The sequence below is a fragment of the Thunnus maccoyii genome, chromosome 12, assembly GCF_910596095.1.
Source record: "Thunnus maccoyii chromosome 12, fThuMac1.1, whole genome shotgun sequence".
Classification (NCBI taxonomy): Eukaryota; Metazoa; Chordata; class Actinopteri; order Scombriformes; family Scombridae; genus Thunnus; species Thunnus maccoyii.
This window is the reverse complement of record NC_056544.1, coordinates 11,350,256-11,369,251: the sequence shown is the minus strand read 5'-3', so window position 1 is coordinate 11,369,251 and position 18,996 is coordinate 11,350,256. Positions and strand designations below refer to the sequence as shown.

Here is an 18,996-nt window from a genome sequence, read left to right as displayed (position 1 = left end):
GCTAGGTGCCACTAAATCCTATACACTGGGTCTTGAAATTACACTCGTGTTTTGTTCATGGATGTATTATGAGCGCTCTTATAATGCATCCATCGTTTTGTTGTACCTCTAACCGGAAGTAGCGTGTCCTCACTCTGTGTGACTTGACACTGACCACTGAAGGAAAACGGAGCAGAAGAGCGAAACATGGCGACTTCGAACAATCCGCGGAAATTCAGCGAGAAAATCGCTTTACATAACCAAAAGCAGGCGGAGGAGACGGCGGCATTTGAAGAAGTGATGAAAGACCTCAGCATTACCCGGGCAGCGAGGGTAATGAAACCGGTTTCTGCTTTTTTTCCCCCCCTCCCGCGCCACCTCTTCTGCGTTTGTTTTCACTGCGAGCTGTCAAATATGCATTTGTAGCGCGGCGGCTGCACGCAGCCAGAGCAGATAGGTAAACAATAACAAACGACGCTTCCTGCCAGCTGTAGCCTTTTCTCTCCTGCGGACCACAACGACCAGAGCTGGCAGGAGGTAACTGTCCTGTAATGTACAGATGGATGTCAGGGACCCTCGTCCGAAAAAAGTTATTTCAATTTCTGTCCCACGCAAGTGGAAGCAAAGGGGCGTGCATGCGTATTTGACAGCGCGCGCCCAAATGCAGCTATGATTTTTTTTCCTCGTCTCGTGCGCTCAGAGAAGGGTTGATTAGACAAAACGACGTTACCCATTAAATCAGACATTTATCTTTAATACAGAATAATTATGGCAGGAGTGGCTCTATGAGGTGTGTGTGCGCCGTGGTTAAGTAAACTTGTCTGACAGGTCCTCAGGCCTGTGCAACATGATTGACATCCAAACACCAAAGATGAAGGCCAGCAGATTATGTGGAATTTAAGCCACATACAGCACAGGCCTCCAAAATAAATCCTATGGAGGCTGGGCTTCAGTAGTGACTGCTGTTGAGTGGATACATGATGGGCAGACAGACTTCAACCAAAGCTACACACAGGAAACATTGTTGTTTTCTGTACCTGTCAACATGCAGAAAAGGAATGTGCATGTGGAAGAAAACAACTAACTATCAGACTATACTCCTGCTGTTATGGAGATGCTATTGGATTATTTTCATTATAGCAATCAAAGCTATTTTTTCAATGAATCTGTGTTTTATTTAGTCTCTGTGTCAGGAATAAGTAGACAAATGCTGATTACAAGTTATTATATTCAGTTTTAAAAACTGCAAATTTAGTCTGAGCAACAGCCAAAATGCAACCAAGAAACCAAGTCTTTCTATGGGCATTTTTCAGGAAAGACGTTTTTACATGTCACTGTGGGAAAACACATGTAAATAATAAAATTAATGATGACTGAATTCCATTTAGCTGATTCAGTTTCAGGGTCCTGGTGTTGTACGCGCTGGCTCACGGTCTTGGTTTACTGGCACATTTAGATGGAACAGAGTCCGTCGCTAATGTTAGTAACACCTGTGCTGTTTCTACTATGATACATCAAAATGTCGGCTGTGAAAAAGGCCTGTTTATAAAGCCTTAGGAGAAGTTTGGATCAATACAATGGTAAAATTGTTATTTATTTTATTAATCTCCTACAAACCAATTGATGAATAAATTCTGTCAGCAGTACAATGTGGTTTTTTTTGCAGTACATGTCTACACAGGTTAGTCAGAAAATATATTTTTTTCACCCTGACGGAGGTCCTCGGGTTCATTTCTTGTGAATTTTATTTGCATTAATGCAAATACAAGTGGTAGGAAGCTCTCATCTGAGTCAAAGTTAGACCTGTGTGAAGCAGGCCTCAGGTTTAGAGTTTCACTCTTTTCACCCCGTCCCCATCCGTCTCTCCTTCAGCCTCTCTCTGCCTCTCTTTCTCTCTCTGTCTCGGCTTTTCTGCACCTGTCTTGCTGCGGTTTAAAGGATTGGGATTGGCCTCTTCCTGATCCAGAGATGTGACAGTATTTGTGATCCTTTGTTAAAAGAGAACATATTTAAAGAAATAAACTCTCAGGTTGGAGGCTTATCAAACTACAACAGCGATGCAGGCTTAGTAATTGTTATTATTAGATTTTCTGCCCTGCCAACAGTGAGCAGTGGGCTTGCATGAGAAAATTTAATTGACCGGTTATGGTCACTCTAATGGGAAATGGAACTGGAGGCTGTTTGGAAATAAACACTGTCAGGAGGGAGTTTAGGGAGCTTGCTTTTGGAAGCGATATCGATCTCTCTCTGAAGTTCTGTTCTTCCAACTAAAGTTTCTTATCATCTCGTCACATGTAAAAGTTATTAAATTCACACTGTGCTGCCATGTTGACAATAGTAAACTGAGGATATCAATCTTTTAAATAACACAGAGTTGTTTTTTTCCTCTGGAACATGAAATTATCATATTTATGTCTTACGTAAAGTGCGCACACTATCCGCCTGTCTTACCTTGTGTTGTTCTGCTTCCAGTTACAGTTGCAGAAGACTCAGTATTTGCAGCTGGGACAGAACCGTGGCCAGTACTATGGAGGATCTTTGCCAAACGTCAATCAGATTGGAAACAGCACTGTTGATGTGTCTTTTCAGGTGAGAGATTATTTATGCCTTCTTCTTCTTCTTCTTCTTCTTCTTCTTCTTCTTCACTATAAAGTTTTTGTGATAGTATTGATACATTTGGTTGCCAGTTTATTAGGTATATCTAGCTGAAACTAATGCTGTCTAATACAACAGTCTAACCTTCGTCAAGATTATAATGTTCCCAAATTAACATTTAGTTTGTGCCAAGATGTGTTTTTCTGTAATCGTCCACAGCTGTTTCATATAAATAAGTATTCCTTATGTACATCTCTATGGCTGAATAATATCCTGTTATACTGATTCAGCTTAAAATGTTTACATTTGCTTTATTAAACTGGGCTAAATCATCTGCTACACAGGAAGTGACATACTTATGTGTCACTACATATTTATATGAGTAACAAGGGTGCTTTGTTTAGAATAAGTAGAAGAGAGAATAAATATAAAAAGGCACAATCTACATTAACTGTATTATTTTTTTACATTACAGTATGTTGCTCACTCTCCTCTACAGAGCTATATGTTCATATCAGAATAACAGTAAATAATTGCTGGAAACAACACTAGCTTTCACAGTTTTACTATATTTATGTTTCTCGGTTTTATATTGTCCTTCTGTGTGATGGCAATATTGTCTACTGTGTTAGTCTGTATATATGAGAGAGAAGAGCTGCTCCATGTTCGCAGAAATGTTTGTCCAGTGCTGCAGTGAACTGGTGGAGAAAAGCTTTGTCTAGTGGATCTGTGTTATTGCTTTCCATTTACATCCTAGAAAATACAATTGTACTGTATATGATGCATCGCCAAGACATGCATGTGAAGACAGGCAAACACTTAAACCAAGTTGAATGCCCAGCACTCCTACACAGGTGTGCAGTCAATTTATGGCTAATTAGACCTCTGCTCAGGTTGAAGTTGGGTGGGAGCGCCGCTTGTTAGTTACATGAGGTCACCAAACTCTGTATACCAATAAGAATAAGAAAGGTCTAATTTGTCCCACCCTAACAGGCACAAGCACTGGCTGTACACACCCACACTGTCCTGAGAAGAAGTCTAATCAGGCAAAATAAATGAAAGCACCTGTGTGGGTGTGTAGAGGCTTTGAATTTTGCAAAAAAAATAAGGCGTTTATGTAATTTAATGATATGAATAGCTTGAAAAGAATGTATTAAAAATCTGTACGATACAACTCTATAACAGACTATTAAAAAACACAACACAACCAACATCCTTATTATCGTGGGCACTTTTCAGACCCTCATTTTTAATTTTATTGGCATTTTCCAATCTTTCATAGGCATTTTTGCCCTGAGCAACATCAATTTTTTCCCCACTCTACTGTACATACAGTACAGGTATCACATTTTATCAGAGAGGTCAGAAAACAGGCTTCTATCTGTGGGCCAAGGACAGTGTAAGTTGGGATAAGGAAAAGTTCAACATTGTTAGTTTCTTAGGCATAATTGTCTTTAGAAGGGGACACAGAAATCAAAACGACACTGGTAAAAATAACTAATGATCTTAGAGTGAGCGCAGAAAGCAAAAAAATATCTATTCTGATACTTCTGCATTCAACACAGTAGATCACAAGATTCGTCTAGACAGACTTGAAAATTGGATTGGTCAAAAAAGGTACAGTTCTAAATTGGTTTAACACATACCTCATTAGCAGAAGATATTCTGTTAGTCTTGGCGACCCTGTCTCTGTAAAGCATGATAGCCTTTTTGGTATTCTGCAGGGTTCAGTTCTTGGTCCTCCATGATTTTGTTTATATATGCTACCACTTTGTGAAATTATTGGTGATCATGATGTGAATTATGATTGTTATGCTGATGACACTCAGTTGTATTTAATTGCAGTTCTAGATGACTCTCATGCATTAAATCCTATTATAAATTGCCTCTCCAGCATGGAACAGTGGATGAGCAATAATTTTGTTAAATTAAATGAAGACAAAACAGAAATTCTCGTAATTGGTACAAGTTTTAGCAATCTTGGAAGTCTGGCACCACAGAACAAGTCGGAAGTAAAAAACCTTGGTGTTATTGTTGATTCTGAGTTAAATTTTAATTCACAGTGTTACAAAGATTGCCTTTTATCACCCTACCTTACACTGGAAGATGACAAAAAGATGACTCATGCTTTTGTATTTTCTCGCCCGGATTATTGTAATGCACTTTATTCAGGATTACTGAAAAAAAAACATTGATAGGCTGCAGCTTGTGCAGAATTCGGCAGCCAGGGTTTTAATAAGAACAAGGAAAAGAGATCACATTACCCCAGTTTTAGCATCATTACACTGGCTGCCTGTATATCTGAGGATTGATTTTAAACTTGTTTTACCTTTTCATAGGCTTGTAATGGTTCAGCACCTTCATACATTTCTGATTGCTTATCCGAGTATGTTCCAAACCCCTCGGGTCATGTAGTGCAGGCTTGCTAAATGTTCCAAAAATGAACTACAAAAAGTATTGTGAAGCAGCTTTGTGGTTTTTATGTATCAAAGGTTGGAACATACTCCCACCACAAATTAGACAAGCAACTTTTATTTTACCCTATGTTTATGATCTTGCTTTTAATTAGTTTTATTTTTTTAACATCTCTGTTTTAATTTGATACTTCTTTTAAACCTTTATACCTGTTTTATGCTTTTTTAAATTGTTTTTTTATTCTTTAATTGCTCTTTTTTATTGCTCTTTTTATATATAGAATTGCCCCTCATGTCTTGTTTTTATTACCTGTGTCTTTGATTTTATTTTCTCCTGTAAAGCACTTTGAGCTGCATTTTATGTATGAAAGGTGCTGTATAATTAAACCAATTTTATTATTATTATTATTATTATTGTTATTATTATTATTATTATTATTATTATTATTATTATCATTATTATTATTATCATTATTATTGTCGTTATTATTATATTGGGGACTCAATGGGAAAACCGTCGATCAAAAGTATTAGCTTGGAAATGGAAGGAAATGTTCACAACTTGATCAGGTGATTTCATTTTTTTCCTTTTTTCCTATTGTTAGAATTCAGGATTGGACACCAACAGATCGACGCGACACCACGGGTTGGTGGACAGGGTCTACCGAGACCGGAACCGCATCACATCACCCCACCGAAAGCCCCTGTCTATTGACAAACATGGGCGCCAGATATCCTTTAAAGTTGTCTGTTACTTTTGTTACATATGCTGAGTCTGATCACTGTTTGTGAGGTGATGTCTTATTCAATTTCCCATATATCATCATTTTCAGAGGTCTGAATCTCATTTAAAAGCATACTACGTGGCTTTGTTGAATATTCATTTATGAGTAGTCAGTGGGCTATTTGAAGGTCTTTTAGGTAGAAAGGTGTCCACTTTACATCCACACAGGTGTTTTAAATAAATCTGGTTGATTAGACCTTTGTGAGTGGAGTTATGCTGGGAATAACATCATGTCACCAGACTCAATCTACTAATAGGCAACAAAACTAACAAAAGTGAAGGAAATGTAATCACACTCAGACTTGAGAAGACTAATCAGGCAAAAACACCTGCGGGGGCTTTAATCTTGTCACTCTGCAGTAGAGATAGGTGACCGATCAATATTAGTACACAAATTGTGATATGATACTACATATTTATGGGATTTTGGCTATTGCAATATTGTGACAGATATTGATTTTTTTTTTTTTGCTTTAACGACTGTATTATTGCTACGTGACGCAGATATTTTAACTTGAAATGAACAAATAATTCCTTAGTTTGATTACTAATGATTGTCTGAAAATTGTCTTGAGTGTGTTAATATTTTCTGAAAGCACCCCTGTAGTTTGTGTTGGTAGTGATTTGCATTGTGTTATACTCAAATGTGACTGAATATTTTGTCCGCACTCGTAAACACATTTGAATATGTTGCAATTCAACAGTAACACCCTTCCTGTGTTTTTCATACATAGGATTATTTGGGTAACTGGAGTCAGAATTACTCAACTTGTTTTGTGCATGCTAGTAAGTTACATCAGTGTGTGATTAAAGTCAAACCATGAATGTGTTTGGTCGGAAGGTCTGTAATAAGCAGCATGTACAATGAGCCAGCCCTGACAAATATCAAACCGTGACATGAAGCTCACTGCTCATTATTCCTCACTTTAATCACATGCTGGTTTTATTTGAGGTACCATCAGCAGAATACTTTTTATTATAGCTTCTTTGGTTAAAAGAATTCACAGGAATGAATGCATTGAGTCTGCCAGCTGTATTTTCTTAACTCGCGATCTCACATTGACAGCTGTCCATATGGCTCAGTATATCTGTCACCGCCACCTGATACCAGCTGGAGGAGGTATGACAGCCTCAAACGATAAAACACTGTCTGTCTCTGCATGACTGTATGTGTTACTGTTTACTCTTTTTATAATGATCATAATAAATCCTTCACATAGCCTCAGAATTATGACTTGTACCACACTGCCCTGTCAAATCAGCAATACAAGACAACTATGAAAACATATTGCAACATCACACATTTAATGACTTACTTTTACTGTAGATTGTTATAGACAAACATGCTGCATTTACATTTTTTATCATAAGCCACCACAAAGGATCAGATTGTACTATATTCTTGCTTTAAAAGTCACAACATATTTGATATAATTGTGACTGCTTTACTTAGTCATAGGCTCAGTTTGGTCACAAAGAGATATGATCTTAAACTCTTACACAACATGATGTGCCAATTGTGTGGTTTTTGTAGACCAGTGTAAACTCTTGGTGAGCTTGAAAAGCAGTCACAATGGCTAAATTGTGTTGATAATTGTGGTTTATGCCCAGATGATTTTGTATAAAAGGGTTTGTAGCTGCTGTAGAACAGTTTTTTTCTAGCAATTGAATGACATGTGTTTTCTCTGCTTCTAAACATACAGTATTTGGTTTCTTTTATTTTACTGTAAATTGCACTGTGTGATTGTGCACATTCTTGTGCTGCAGGACAAACTCTGACTCAGCACTGCACCAGAGCACACTAACTCCTCCCCAGCAGGCCTCCTTCACTGGAGGATCACAGGAGCTCCAGCCAAAACGAGGTACAAATGATCTCAAAGAGTCATTTTTTAATTCAAACTTCTATTTTTTATTGAGCCACCATACATAGCTCTGCTTCAAATGAGTCCATTCTTAACCAGACCAGACCATTCAGGTGTTTTTGAAATGATCTGCAGCAGTTGGTGATGGTGGTTGGGGGTTTTTTGTTGTAAGCTTGTTTATTTGTGTGTTATTTTGCTGCTTTTCTCTTGACGGTTCAGTCGAGTGCCCTCCAGTGTATGATGAAAGGGTTTCAATGTGGCTTTGAAGGCAGAGGAGGAAAATTACTGCTGAGAAGACGGGGTGCATTCAAGTGTCCGATGAATTTTAGCGCTAATGGCAGCGTGAGGCAGATTATTTTAATATCAGAAGCGCTTTGACTCATTTTGTATGAATCTCCTTGGAGACATTTTTTTCATTTTGTCCCTCATTCACATTCAGTATAAATTGTATCTTTTACTTTCCTGTCATACTTTTAGTCTTTTTTTCTTTCTTCCTGTTTTTCCATTATCTTCCTTCCTTCTCTTCTTTGTGTGTTATTTTCTGTTTAAATATCCCTTGATCATAATAAATGAGGACATGTGGGCTGTGATTATTATACGCTCATACAGGCTGGACATCTGTAGACCCAAGAGACTGAGGACATATTTTTTTTCTCCATCTCTCCAGTTCTCCTGCTAACTGTACCAGGATCTGAAGCAATTAAACAGGACGTTGATGAAGATGGGCAAGAACAGAACTGGGACTGCAAAAAGGTGTGACATTTAAACTCACATACATGTTTCTATGTGTTTTTATCTGTGGTCTCCACAATACTCAAGCTATTAATTATATTTTCCCCTTCAGAACATTTCAAGGTCCAAGCCCTGCAAAGTTCCAGGAATCCAGTGAGTATTGTACTGTTTCTTCTCTTCAGAGCTGGTCTAAGGATACATTTTCTGAAGTCTGATTAACATAATGAAATGATGATGAGAATGTTTTAGCTCTAGCTGCACCTTTATAACGTTGGATGTCAGTGAAAGTAAAAACTGTGTTACAGTCCGCTTCAAATGAGTGCATATTTACACACATCCGAAGAAACATGAATAAAACATGGCTTTAAATTGAAGCCATCTGACTATAATTAAGCATCACTTCCATTTACTCACTCGACTGCCAAAGTAATGAGTGTGTAGCCAGAAGCAGTAGAGTCCCACTAACCAAATGCAAGCCAAATATTTCTGAGTTGATTGTAATGTAAAACATTTTTAAGCATTGCTCAGTAATCTGCATAAGCTATCCAGTGTTTATGTTTCTGCTCCTTCATCTCATCGCTGACATTTTCCAGTGTATTAATCTTGTCATCGCTGTCAAGTTCACTGCGCACGTCTGTTTTCGGCAGCATATTCCCATCTCCGGACCAGCAGTTGACCACTTCACTAAAACCAGCTGCCCACAACACTGGCGGTTCACTACCTGACCTGACCAACATCCAGTTCCCTCCTCCACTGCCCACCCCGCTGGACTCGGATGATGCTGCAGCCGCCTCGTTCAGCTCCTCTAACAGCACACTGGCGAACACACAAGGTAACGCGACGGACAGTCGTGTTTTCATATTTAACATGGAAACATTTGCAATGTGTCAGTGATTTTTCATTTCAACATTTACCAAGTTTTGGTGCTGATTTCAGACTCTATGTGCTGTTAAAACTCCTTCATTATGCCATTCTTGTGTGCTGGGTAGGAGTGAACACCTCTCAGCCCACAGTAACCATGGAAATGGAGCCTGGGCAGGACAACATGGTTCCTCTCATCCTGAACACAGGAGATTCCCACCAGCACCAGAACCTGCAGCTCTCCCCGACATCTCCACCTCTCACTCTCTCTCAGGTACAGCAGAGCTCTCCGTCCTGACCCCTTCCCCTAGAAAATCTATAATGCTAAACTTAATTGATTATTCACTTATTTTGGACAATTCCCAGTGGTTCAGATGGACTTTTTTGTCATGTTATGGTTAAGAGGTTATGTGTGTGGTGTTTAAAATACCAAAGATAGTTTTTTGTTTTCATTATGTTGGTGTAAAATATTAGATTTTAATGATTTTTTCACAAGTTTTATGCAGGAATCAGTCATCTGAGTAGCCCACAAATAATGATATTTGATAAAACAGTAGAACTTCATGTTTTATCTTTTGCTGTATTTCCTTCCAGGCGGCCATCAACGCCATGAACCTCGAGCAGCAGCTGTCCCAGTATGCCTTCTTCAACCAGCAGCCGTCGTCCCAGACCCACCAGAGCCAGCAGGTGAGTTTCTTACCAGCACTCTATCTATGAAAACTAACAGTTACACAAAAGCATAATCAGCTGAGATAGACTTGCATTTGAGAATAGAGGAATATCAGGAATTATACACTAAGTAAGTGATGGTTTTTGAAATCTGAATCACAGGTTTGGCTTTGTTCATTAAACACATGAAAACTACAGAGAGTATTACAAGATTGGTAACCTCTGTGGGTGGAAGTGGCTGTCTTGTCCTTTACAGACTTTTTGCTTTTTTCAGTTTTTGTAAACCGATATCAGTGTTTGCTTTCTGCTTTCTCATTCATCAGTTCCTTAATTCTTAATTCTTGTAATGCAAGTTCAACTAATTCTTCATGCATGAGTTTGCTCTTTTGTCCAGTTTGTGCAATATTTATAAGAAAAGTCACACGGGAAGAATGCACTTATTGCCCTTTTGATGCATAAAATAATCTTTAGTAAGTCCATGTCAAATAAAATCCAACTCAAATCTCTCAAACAAATCTTCTTCTTTGCAAAAAGGTTAATGCTGAAGGGATTGTATTTACCCACATGTAGGCTCTTTATGCAAGGCTTATTTCCAAGATGTGTATCATAATCAACAAACTCCACCAACTCAAATACAGTAATCCCAACCTGCAGTTGTGACTGCCAAAATCCACTCCGCACAGCTCCGTTTCTGAGGGGTTTGCTGCTGGCATCCAGTTTTTTCAGGTCATATTTACCTACCATAATAAAACCTTCTACAGTAAAACTTATGAAAATCAGTTTCCTATTATTTAAACTAATTAGAGCAGCATCCAGATCTGGGCAGATTGTGGATAAATTAACATCTGAGATAACACCAAGTCTCATTGCTGTGAATGAAGATGATGCGTCCTGACCTTCCACCACTCTTTCCGTTAGAATAATTTTCCTAATCAGATTTTTCCCTAATTAACAATTGTGCTGAAAATAAGTCTCAAATTACCAGCAGCCTACAGACCTGTGTAATGTTGTCTGTCACCTCACTTTCTGGTTGAGAGGTGTGTACAGTCTCTCCCACAAAGATTGTACAAAGTGCAGGGTTCCCACAGGTCTGAAGAATCCTTAAACATTTGTGGAATTAAGAATTTTTTTTATTAAAATGTATCAACCAAATTGATCGACATGCCTCAGCACTGTGGACTCTCTTCTCTGTCCTCTGATCAACACTTCACATCCTCAACTAAAACCTTTGATGGAGATTTTCTCTGATGTACAGTAGTAGCAGTTCATAAATGAATAATATGACTATGATTCATTGACTTGGTCATGAGTAAAATATAAGGGCTCTATGATGTCTTATTCTGATTAAAGTTACGTTTTTTTGATACAGTTCTCAATATTTGACAGTTAAAAAATTAATAATGATATTTGTTTTGACATAAACATACAGTATAATGCAAATGTACTTTTCTGTAGCCATTTACGTCCTGCAAATCAAACACAGGCAGATCCTAATGTAGTGTGTCTGTGATAAGCCAGTATAGCCAGTTATAACTATGAACTGCCACTTGATGGCTGAATCTTTATTTATCACTCTTAAATTTCCAGCAAACAGGCCTGGTCCAGCTGCCGTCCTCCGTGAACTCCTGCTCCACGTCAGACAACCAGACCTCCTCTCAAGCCAACATGACCATCGACATGAACACGGTGAGCAGAGGAAACATATCACACAGTGTTGTATTATGACAGCAGTTTTCAAACGCTATTAATGTGTTGATATTAGTGATGCACCTTGTTTAAGTATTCAGACCCCTTGATAAGTTGCTCTAGATCACATTGATTGTGTAAAACGTTACATCATTTACATCAAAAAGAAAACAAAACTCTACGTGTCCGTCTGTTAAAATTTATATGTAAACACAAATCTTTACAGTCCGGGAATTTAGTTTTTTATTGGCATGCTTTGCACAGAACTTACACTAAAAAAACTGAATTAATGTATGAAATAGAGGCACAACAAAATGTGCAAAACATCAAGGAATCTAAATACTTCTGCAAGGCACCGCCACGTCCTTCAGATCTTGGCTCTCGCTGCTCTACTTCTGTTGCAGTGGGAATGTGTTTGGATTACTGCAGAAATGAAGTGGCCTACATTCTCTTCATCTCGGTTATAGACTTTACAGTGTGGGGTCAATTGAAACATTGTGAAGAGACACAGAAGGACTGCAGCTTAGACCTAACATGTTGTTAATTTAACCACGAATAAACAGACTCATCTAGAGTTTTCTAGCTTATATAATGTGTTGCTTTGTGTTCAGAGATGATTTTGGATGTGTTTGCCTCCATTTCTAAGATGTACATTTTAGCTGTGATACAGTTACAGCACGATTATGACAATTTTCTCTCTGTTTCGGGAGCAGGTCTAACACAACAATTATCATTGCAGTTTACATCAGTATTCAGAGACCTTGGACTGCTTTATCACTTCTCTATCTCATGCTACCAATGTTTTGATAGCTTATCTATCAATAGATTAAGAATGTCTTTTGAGTGATAAGAGTTTACCAGTCTCGTTATATTTACTAGAATAGTACCTCTCATATTTTTCTCTCCACAGTTATGAGGGTGTATTGCTTACGGCAAGTCAAGTTGATTTTGTGATCAGAATTGAATTTCATGAGAATATTGTCTTTGTTTTTGCTGGTTTGTGCAAATATTCTTTGTTTTACAGCTGCAACGATTGATCCACAGAAAATTTGTTGGCAACTATTTTGATAATCAGTTAATCATTTTAGTCATTTTGTAAGCAGAAATGCCAAACCTTAGCTGCTTTCAGCTTCTCAAATGCAAAGATTTCCTGCTTTTCTCTGTTTTATACAATTGTACACCAAAAATCTTTGGGTTTTTGACTGTTGGTCGGACAAAACAAGACATTTGAAGACGTCACCTTGGGCTGTGGGACATTTTTCACTATTATCTTACGTTTTCTAGAATAAACAGTTATTTGAGAAAATAATGGTCATATTAATAGATAACGGAAATAATGGTTAGCTGCAGCCCTACTTGACTACAGGATGAGAACACAGAAAAAATAAGACAGAACAGAACAAAAGAGATGTTCAGTTTCTTGGCTTGGATTACAGGCAATATTTTTATTTCTTCTAATTAATCTTCTGTAGTTTTCACTGTTTCCTCAATAGCCTTTTCAGTATTCTTCAAGTATTGATGTGACATATAGTGTTCACTTTCCTTCATCCTCGGCATACATCTAACAAAACTCCATATTCACATTTACACATAGCAAACACACCACAACGCCAGCGAAGAACCTCCTCCAATGTGAATAACTCACATATCCTCTTGTATCAGGCCTCCCCCCTCCAACAGTACCGCAGTAGGGTTGGATCCTCTGCCAATCAGTCTCCAACCTCCCCTGTCTCCAATCAAGGCTTCTCACCTGGCGGCTCGCCTCAAGTAAGGGCGTGTGAACCAATGAGTCGCTGGCTCACTCTGTATAAACGTCAACGTCCCTTTGCATCGTAGTTCTGTGGTAATCGTTGCCGAGTAGGACTCTGTGGCTGCCCCCCCCCCCCCTACAGCTGCTTTCTTGTGTCAACATTAGCAGATCTGGGCAAAAAGATCAAGATATACTTTAATTGTCCTCATGGGGAAATTTGTTTTGGACTCTGCACTGCAGTTCCACAATAAATTGTAAAGTATGTCAGTTTATTTTGAGCACTTGAACAATATGAATCAAATTAAAGCAGACTTTTTCCCTTTTAAAGTTAGCTAAATAATTATTTACTTAGTTACTTGCTCTTTTTATGTAGTTATGTAAGAGGGAAGGGGCATAACTTCTAACTCATAATAAGAAGAGGACCTTTTTCTGATATCAACATGCAAGACATTAGACCTTTTTCACAGCTTAATTACATGACATTTCTTTTCACCTGAAGTTTCCTAATACACAACACCTTAATTAATTTAATTACACCTGTGCTTTTCATGCTCTGGCATGATAAAAGGAAGTAAAACTAAACATTTTAAACAAGTATTCTAGGAAATCTAGCTTTGTCAAGTCATTTACATGTTAATTCACACAAGAAGTCAGTTGTAGTTTCTACTTTGCCCAGATCTGACCACCAGTCTCTTTACACACTCAGTGTCATTTATGTGTTGTGATGTAGCTGTGTCCTTGACCTTCCTACTCTGCTGCTTTTGTGGTATTTGCATTGCATCTCCTATATTTTCCTCCCCAGTCTTGCTAAATTAGACACTGTACTGGAGTTTTTTTCTTTTATGTTTATCAGATCTCTGTGTTTATTGTGGTTTTGCACAAGCATAGTGATTTGAGAGAACATGACAGGAGATGGTAATCCCCTCCCCTCACGAAGTGTTTTCGAGGAGCATTCTCATGGTTGGATCTCTAACAAACTGAGCCTCGCTTGCAGGGTGGTGCTTTAAGATAAACTAAACACACCCAAGGTAAACATGGATCAGGGTTGTTAATCTGTGTTAGGCTCAGTATTAGTATTTGAGATTTAAAACTCTTGTTAACAGGCTGTATTGTAAATCATTCACTTCTTTAAAACCTGCTAATATGTTTTTATAAAACCTTGAATAAGCCAACGCATTTACAGTAAATGTACATTATGTGCAGTATTAGATATTTATAGCCTTTACTCAACCAGTAAAAGACTCATTTTAAATAAGCATTTGCTTCTACTAACTAATAAGTGCGACTTTGTGTGTTTGAGACGCTGAGAAAGATACATTTGAACAGTGACAGCGATGGTTTAAGCCGTGTGTGCATTCAAACACGTTTGTCCTGCTGTTTGCTTCCCCATCTCAGTTCTCTCCTGTGCTGAAGTGGCTCACTCATCGTCCTGAGGTTATCCCCAGGCTAAACCACAACTGACAGGCCGTGTTCTATTATCCTGCTCTGCCCTGTGGGGACATCTGCAGCACACACAGATAATTTGGTTTCGTACTAGGAGGAGCACGGGCTGAGAATATGATCCAATTACTTATACATTAAGAGGCCACGATGAAACAGGAGAATTTCTGTTGCTGGTTCAATGAGGACATTCAAATGGGAATCTTCAAGAGCTTGCACTGGATGACTCAGTGGAGGGAGAATAAAGTCTCAAAGGGGATTATATTTTCAATGATTCCCTTCATTTCATGTGAATTTTATTCCATTTGGATGGTGTTAATTAAAACACCAAGGCCAGAAGGCAGCAGAGGAAGCTCATTCGCAAAGAGCTGCCTTTTGAAAGTAAGCGTCCCCATCCTGATTTTTGACATTTGGTACATTTCTATCCAACAGTATTTTTAGATTATGATATATAGTTTGGAATAGTTCCTATACATGTAAATAAATTTTAGTAACTGATTGCACACAAAATCTTTTTTAACAGGTTTTCAGTCATTCTCAATGCTGGTTTTTGAGTATTCTGGAGATGGGAAAATATTTTCAAGGTAGCACTTGGGTATCTACAGTACCAGTCAAAGGTTTGGACACACTTTCCTATTCACTTGAATGAGAACTGATGTCCAAACTTTTGACTGGTACTGTATCTGTAAGTAACTCACAGTATAAAAAATTAATGCATAATTTCTTGTGATAGCGAGTGCCTGCTACATATGTATATCACAGAGAGTACTGTAATGCTGTAAGCTTCTTGTAGTTTAGCATTTATTATTTATTACACGATTATTTAGTGCTTCTTCTCTGTGCTGCTCCTTATTCTGTCAGTGCACATGTGAGCTATGTTAATGTTTGAGTTAATGAGTGCACAGCAGTCTTTCTCCTCTCTGTAATAAATGCACAAAGATTGTATAATACTGATACAGAACGCTGTGAGCCTCGGTGTAGGCAAGCTGACTGTGAATTAGCAAACTCCAGAGGTTTACATTTCCAGATGTTGTGAGTTGATTTTAATCAGTTTGCTGTCCTTCTGTTGTTGTTGCTGCTTTTACTGTCTCCTTTTCATATTCCACATATTTATGTTAAACGTATATCTTCTGCAGCTTGGATGAAGAATATTCACAATCGCATCAGGAGGTTTTTATCTGAGTCTAAATAAACAGATTTGACTTGTTTGTTATTGCAGCATAACTCCATACTGGGCAGCGTGTTTGCAGACTTCTACGACCAGCAGCTCCCTTCCATTCAGGCCAGCGCTCTCTCTCAACAGGTACAGGCTCTGTTTGTGTCTGACAAAAACCTGAACATCCATATTTAATTCTGCTTTCAACCTGTTCTTGCTTTAGAGCGAGTATATGTTGTGTAGATACAACAGCAGCAGAAAATGTTTCTTTCTGTTGTTATTGCCAGTTGGAGCAGTTCAACATGATTGAAACCCCCATCAGCTCCGACAGCCTGTACAACCAGACGTCCACCCTCAACTACTCCCAGGCACTAATGATGGGTTTGACTGGTGGCCACTGCAACCTTCAGGACTCGCAGCAGCTGGGCTACAGTAGCCATGGCAACATCCCCAACATCATTCTCACAGGTGCCTCACTTAAGTCCCACAGCAAGTGGCTTGTTTATCAAAAGAACTGTGACACGCTGCTGCTTGTGTTGTATTACACAATATAATACTTTTGTGAAGTATCCCAAACTAGAATGAAGCTTCATATTTGTTTACATGTTTCGATATAGTGACAGTTTTTCTAACACTGTGAAAACATAACATAAACATTATACGCTTTACAAAGATATGATTCATTGCAGGGCTGTTATAATGTGTCAGATTGTAGTGGTATACCCACTAAACTGGCTTTAAATCGCCCTGCATTGTTTTTAATCTGTCACTCACATATTGGATGGCAGTAACTAAATGACTGTGACAGCATGAGTTCTGGTGACAAATTCAACTGACAGCTGACTGTTGGCTGCAAAACAGGGCTGCATTCATGAGCATATCCCCAACTAAGGACGTTCAAGTCCAACTCTATAGAACTGTGCGTTTACTTAATCAATCAACTATCTCCTTAAGCAGAGTTTGAAAGTATAAAAAATCACTTTGGTAGGGGCAAATCCAGATGGGAGGGCCATCTAATTAAAACTGTATGTATGTAGGGAAATGCCAAATGTATAATGTAGTGATGGTAACTGACAAAAAATGCCGCTCAAAATTATAGCCGGTGCCTTTGCTGATCCCGGGATTAACCTATTAAAATAGTATTCAACAGGATTTTACACCCCCGCTGAGTTTTCCATTCTGTCTGAAAATTAGCTGTGTCTGTCGTTAACTGCCTCTTACTGAAATGTGTAATTAAGATATTAAGATGTCAGGCTTCCTAAGTTATTATCCAATCATAACCCAGACTCCTCAACGTTCTTTTTTTCTTCATGTCCTTGATTCGTTCTCTAATTTGAGTTAGAAACGGAAGACGTCCTTCTCCTTAAAGACTTCAGAAAGATGGATATCTACCTTATAATTCTTGCTAATGTCTTTAACTGCTAATTCTTTTTCTTTGCGTCTGTTCAGTGAGTGGAGAATCTCCCCCCAGCCTGCCCAAGGACCTGACTGGCTCCCTGTCCACAGACGTCAGCTTTGATGTCGACTCCCAGTTCCCACTGGACGATCTGAAAATCGACCCACTGACGCTCGACGGCCTGCACATGCTCAATGACCCAGACATGGTCCTTGCTGACCCAGCCACAGAGGACGCGTTTCGCCTCGACCGGCTCTAACGGCTCTACATGCTCATGCACAGGTTCGCCAACGCCGCTGCCCTGGGCGGGGAGCAGATTTCTGGAGCGCGTCGGTCGAGGCCCCGTCTGGGCAGAGCTGTCAGTTCGACACCAATCGGCACAATCAAAACCCCACAAGAGAGCTTTTTTAAAGAAACATCATTGCAGGAAAACGCATTGACTGTTGCCAGCCTCCCTTCTCTTCAGAACCGGAAGATGGTTTATGACTTATGACATTTGAGTTACGGTATGAATCCTGTACACTTCTTTTTGCTAATGACACATCCATTTTTGATTTATTATAGATGCCTAGTTTTTATGAATATTGCTTTGTGGAAACTTGACAAAAATATCATGGGGGCGTAAGGAACCTGATCTCTTATTCTCTATCAATGATTGATAAAACTCTATCTGCAGAGCAAACCCTAAACAAACCACAGTACACCACACACCCGTCACGTAGCTTGATGACTCAGAGGAAACACCTCTTGGTTTGGTTTGTGAAGTTTTAACCTCCCTCTGTGCCAAGCTGGTTGTTCAAGCGCCAATCCCTGTTTGATTTGTTGTAGAAGCCAAAGTCACACCTGGTTTGATTTTATCCCAAATTTCCTCTTAAGTTATTTTTAGGAAATGCTGAAGTTTGATTTCACCATAGTAAAAAGCGGTTATGCATGAAATCACAAATCACTGTGCATACTTGTTTTGCCTTAATAGCTTGACATTTTGGTTTTTCATGCAAAGATGACTATTATGTAAGTGAGAAAAAAAATACTTTAATGGCTGAATCATTTTTACTGTTTTACAGGCGGTTTGGCCAACATCATTCACAGTTGCATTACTGTAGTTGTACTTTAAAGGTGTGCTGATCTTTATCCACCTGTTGTTCATCCATTTTCACTACCGTGTCATTTTTCATATTCATTTATCAGTCAAATCTAAATGGATAAATGAGTTATTTGTTATGAAATAGATGTTTACAGGTTTGTTTTGTTTTCTATTTTACATGTACAGAATGTGATTAGATTTTGCGTAATGGTATCTATGCAAAACTACAGCGATTGATTTAAGACTGTAAAATAAAACTGATAAAAATGAACCCTTCTATAGAGAAAGCCAATGTGCACAGTTCTTATAGAATGCACAATGATGGTGCCATGTTATATTTCTTTTGATACTTTTGAAACATTTTTATTTCAAAACTAGTAAGGTGTAGACTAAAAAAAGGCTCAGTGAGCGTGTCATAGAGTAGAAACTGAATCTCTCCTTGATTACTCCCAAAGATGTGACCTCAGTGTAGTTGAAATATATATATTTTTCCAGACAATTGAACTGCCTCTATACTAGAACAGCATTGTTGATGCAATGAGAATGTATTTAGGTCACATCTGTACAGTTGTGTTGTTGCCATCTTGT

General features: G+C 38.5%; 1 protein-coding gene across 2 annotated transcripts; it reads left to right on the top strand.

The window, feature by feature from the left end:
* crtc1a (CREB regulated transcription coactivator 1a) lies at positions 1 to 18,455 on the top strand. 2 transcript variants are annotated; one of them, XM_042428997.1, is made up of 15 exons: positions 1 to 312; positions 2,452 to 2,568; positions 5,594 to 5,719; positions 6,831 to 6,892; positions 7,540 to 7,634; positions 8,302 to 8,387; positions 8,479 to 8,519; positions 9,014 to 9,198; positions 9,356 to 9,501; positions 9,822 to 9,914; positions 11,484 to 11,582; positions 13,245 to 13,349; positions 15,992 to 16,075; positions 16,216 to 16,396; positions 17,378 to 18,455. In XM_042428997.1, exons 1-15 carry the CDS (start codon positions 187 to 189, stop codon positions 17,581 to 17,583), a joined length of 1,752 nt encoding a protein of 583 aa, XP_042284931.1. In that variant the 5' UTR covers positions 1 to 186; the 3' UTR covers positions 17,584 to 18,455. The 2 variants fall into 2 exon arrangements, with proteins under 2 accessions (XP_042284931.1, XP_042284932.1); XM_042428998.1 differs by lacking the exon at positions 13,245 to 13,349 and having other exon boundaries at positions 6 to 312.
* Positions 18,456 to 18,996: the final 541 nt, after the last annotated feature.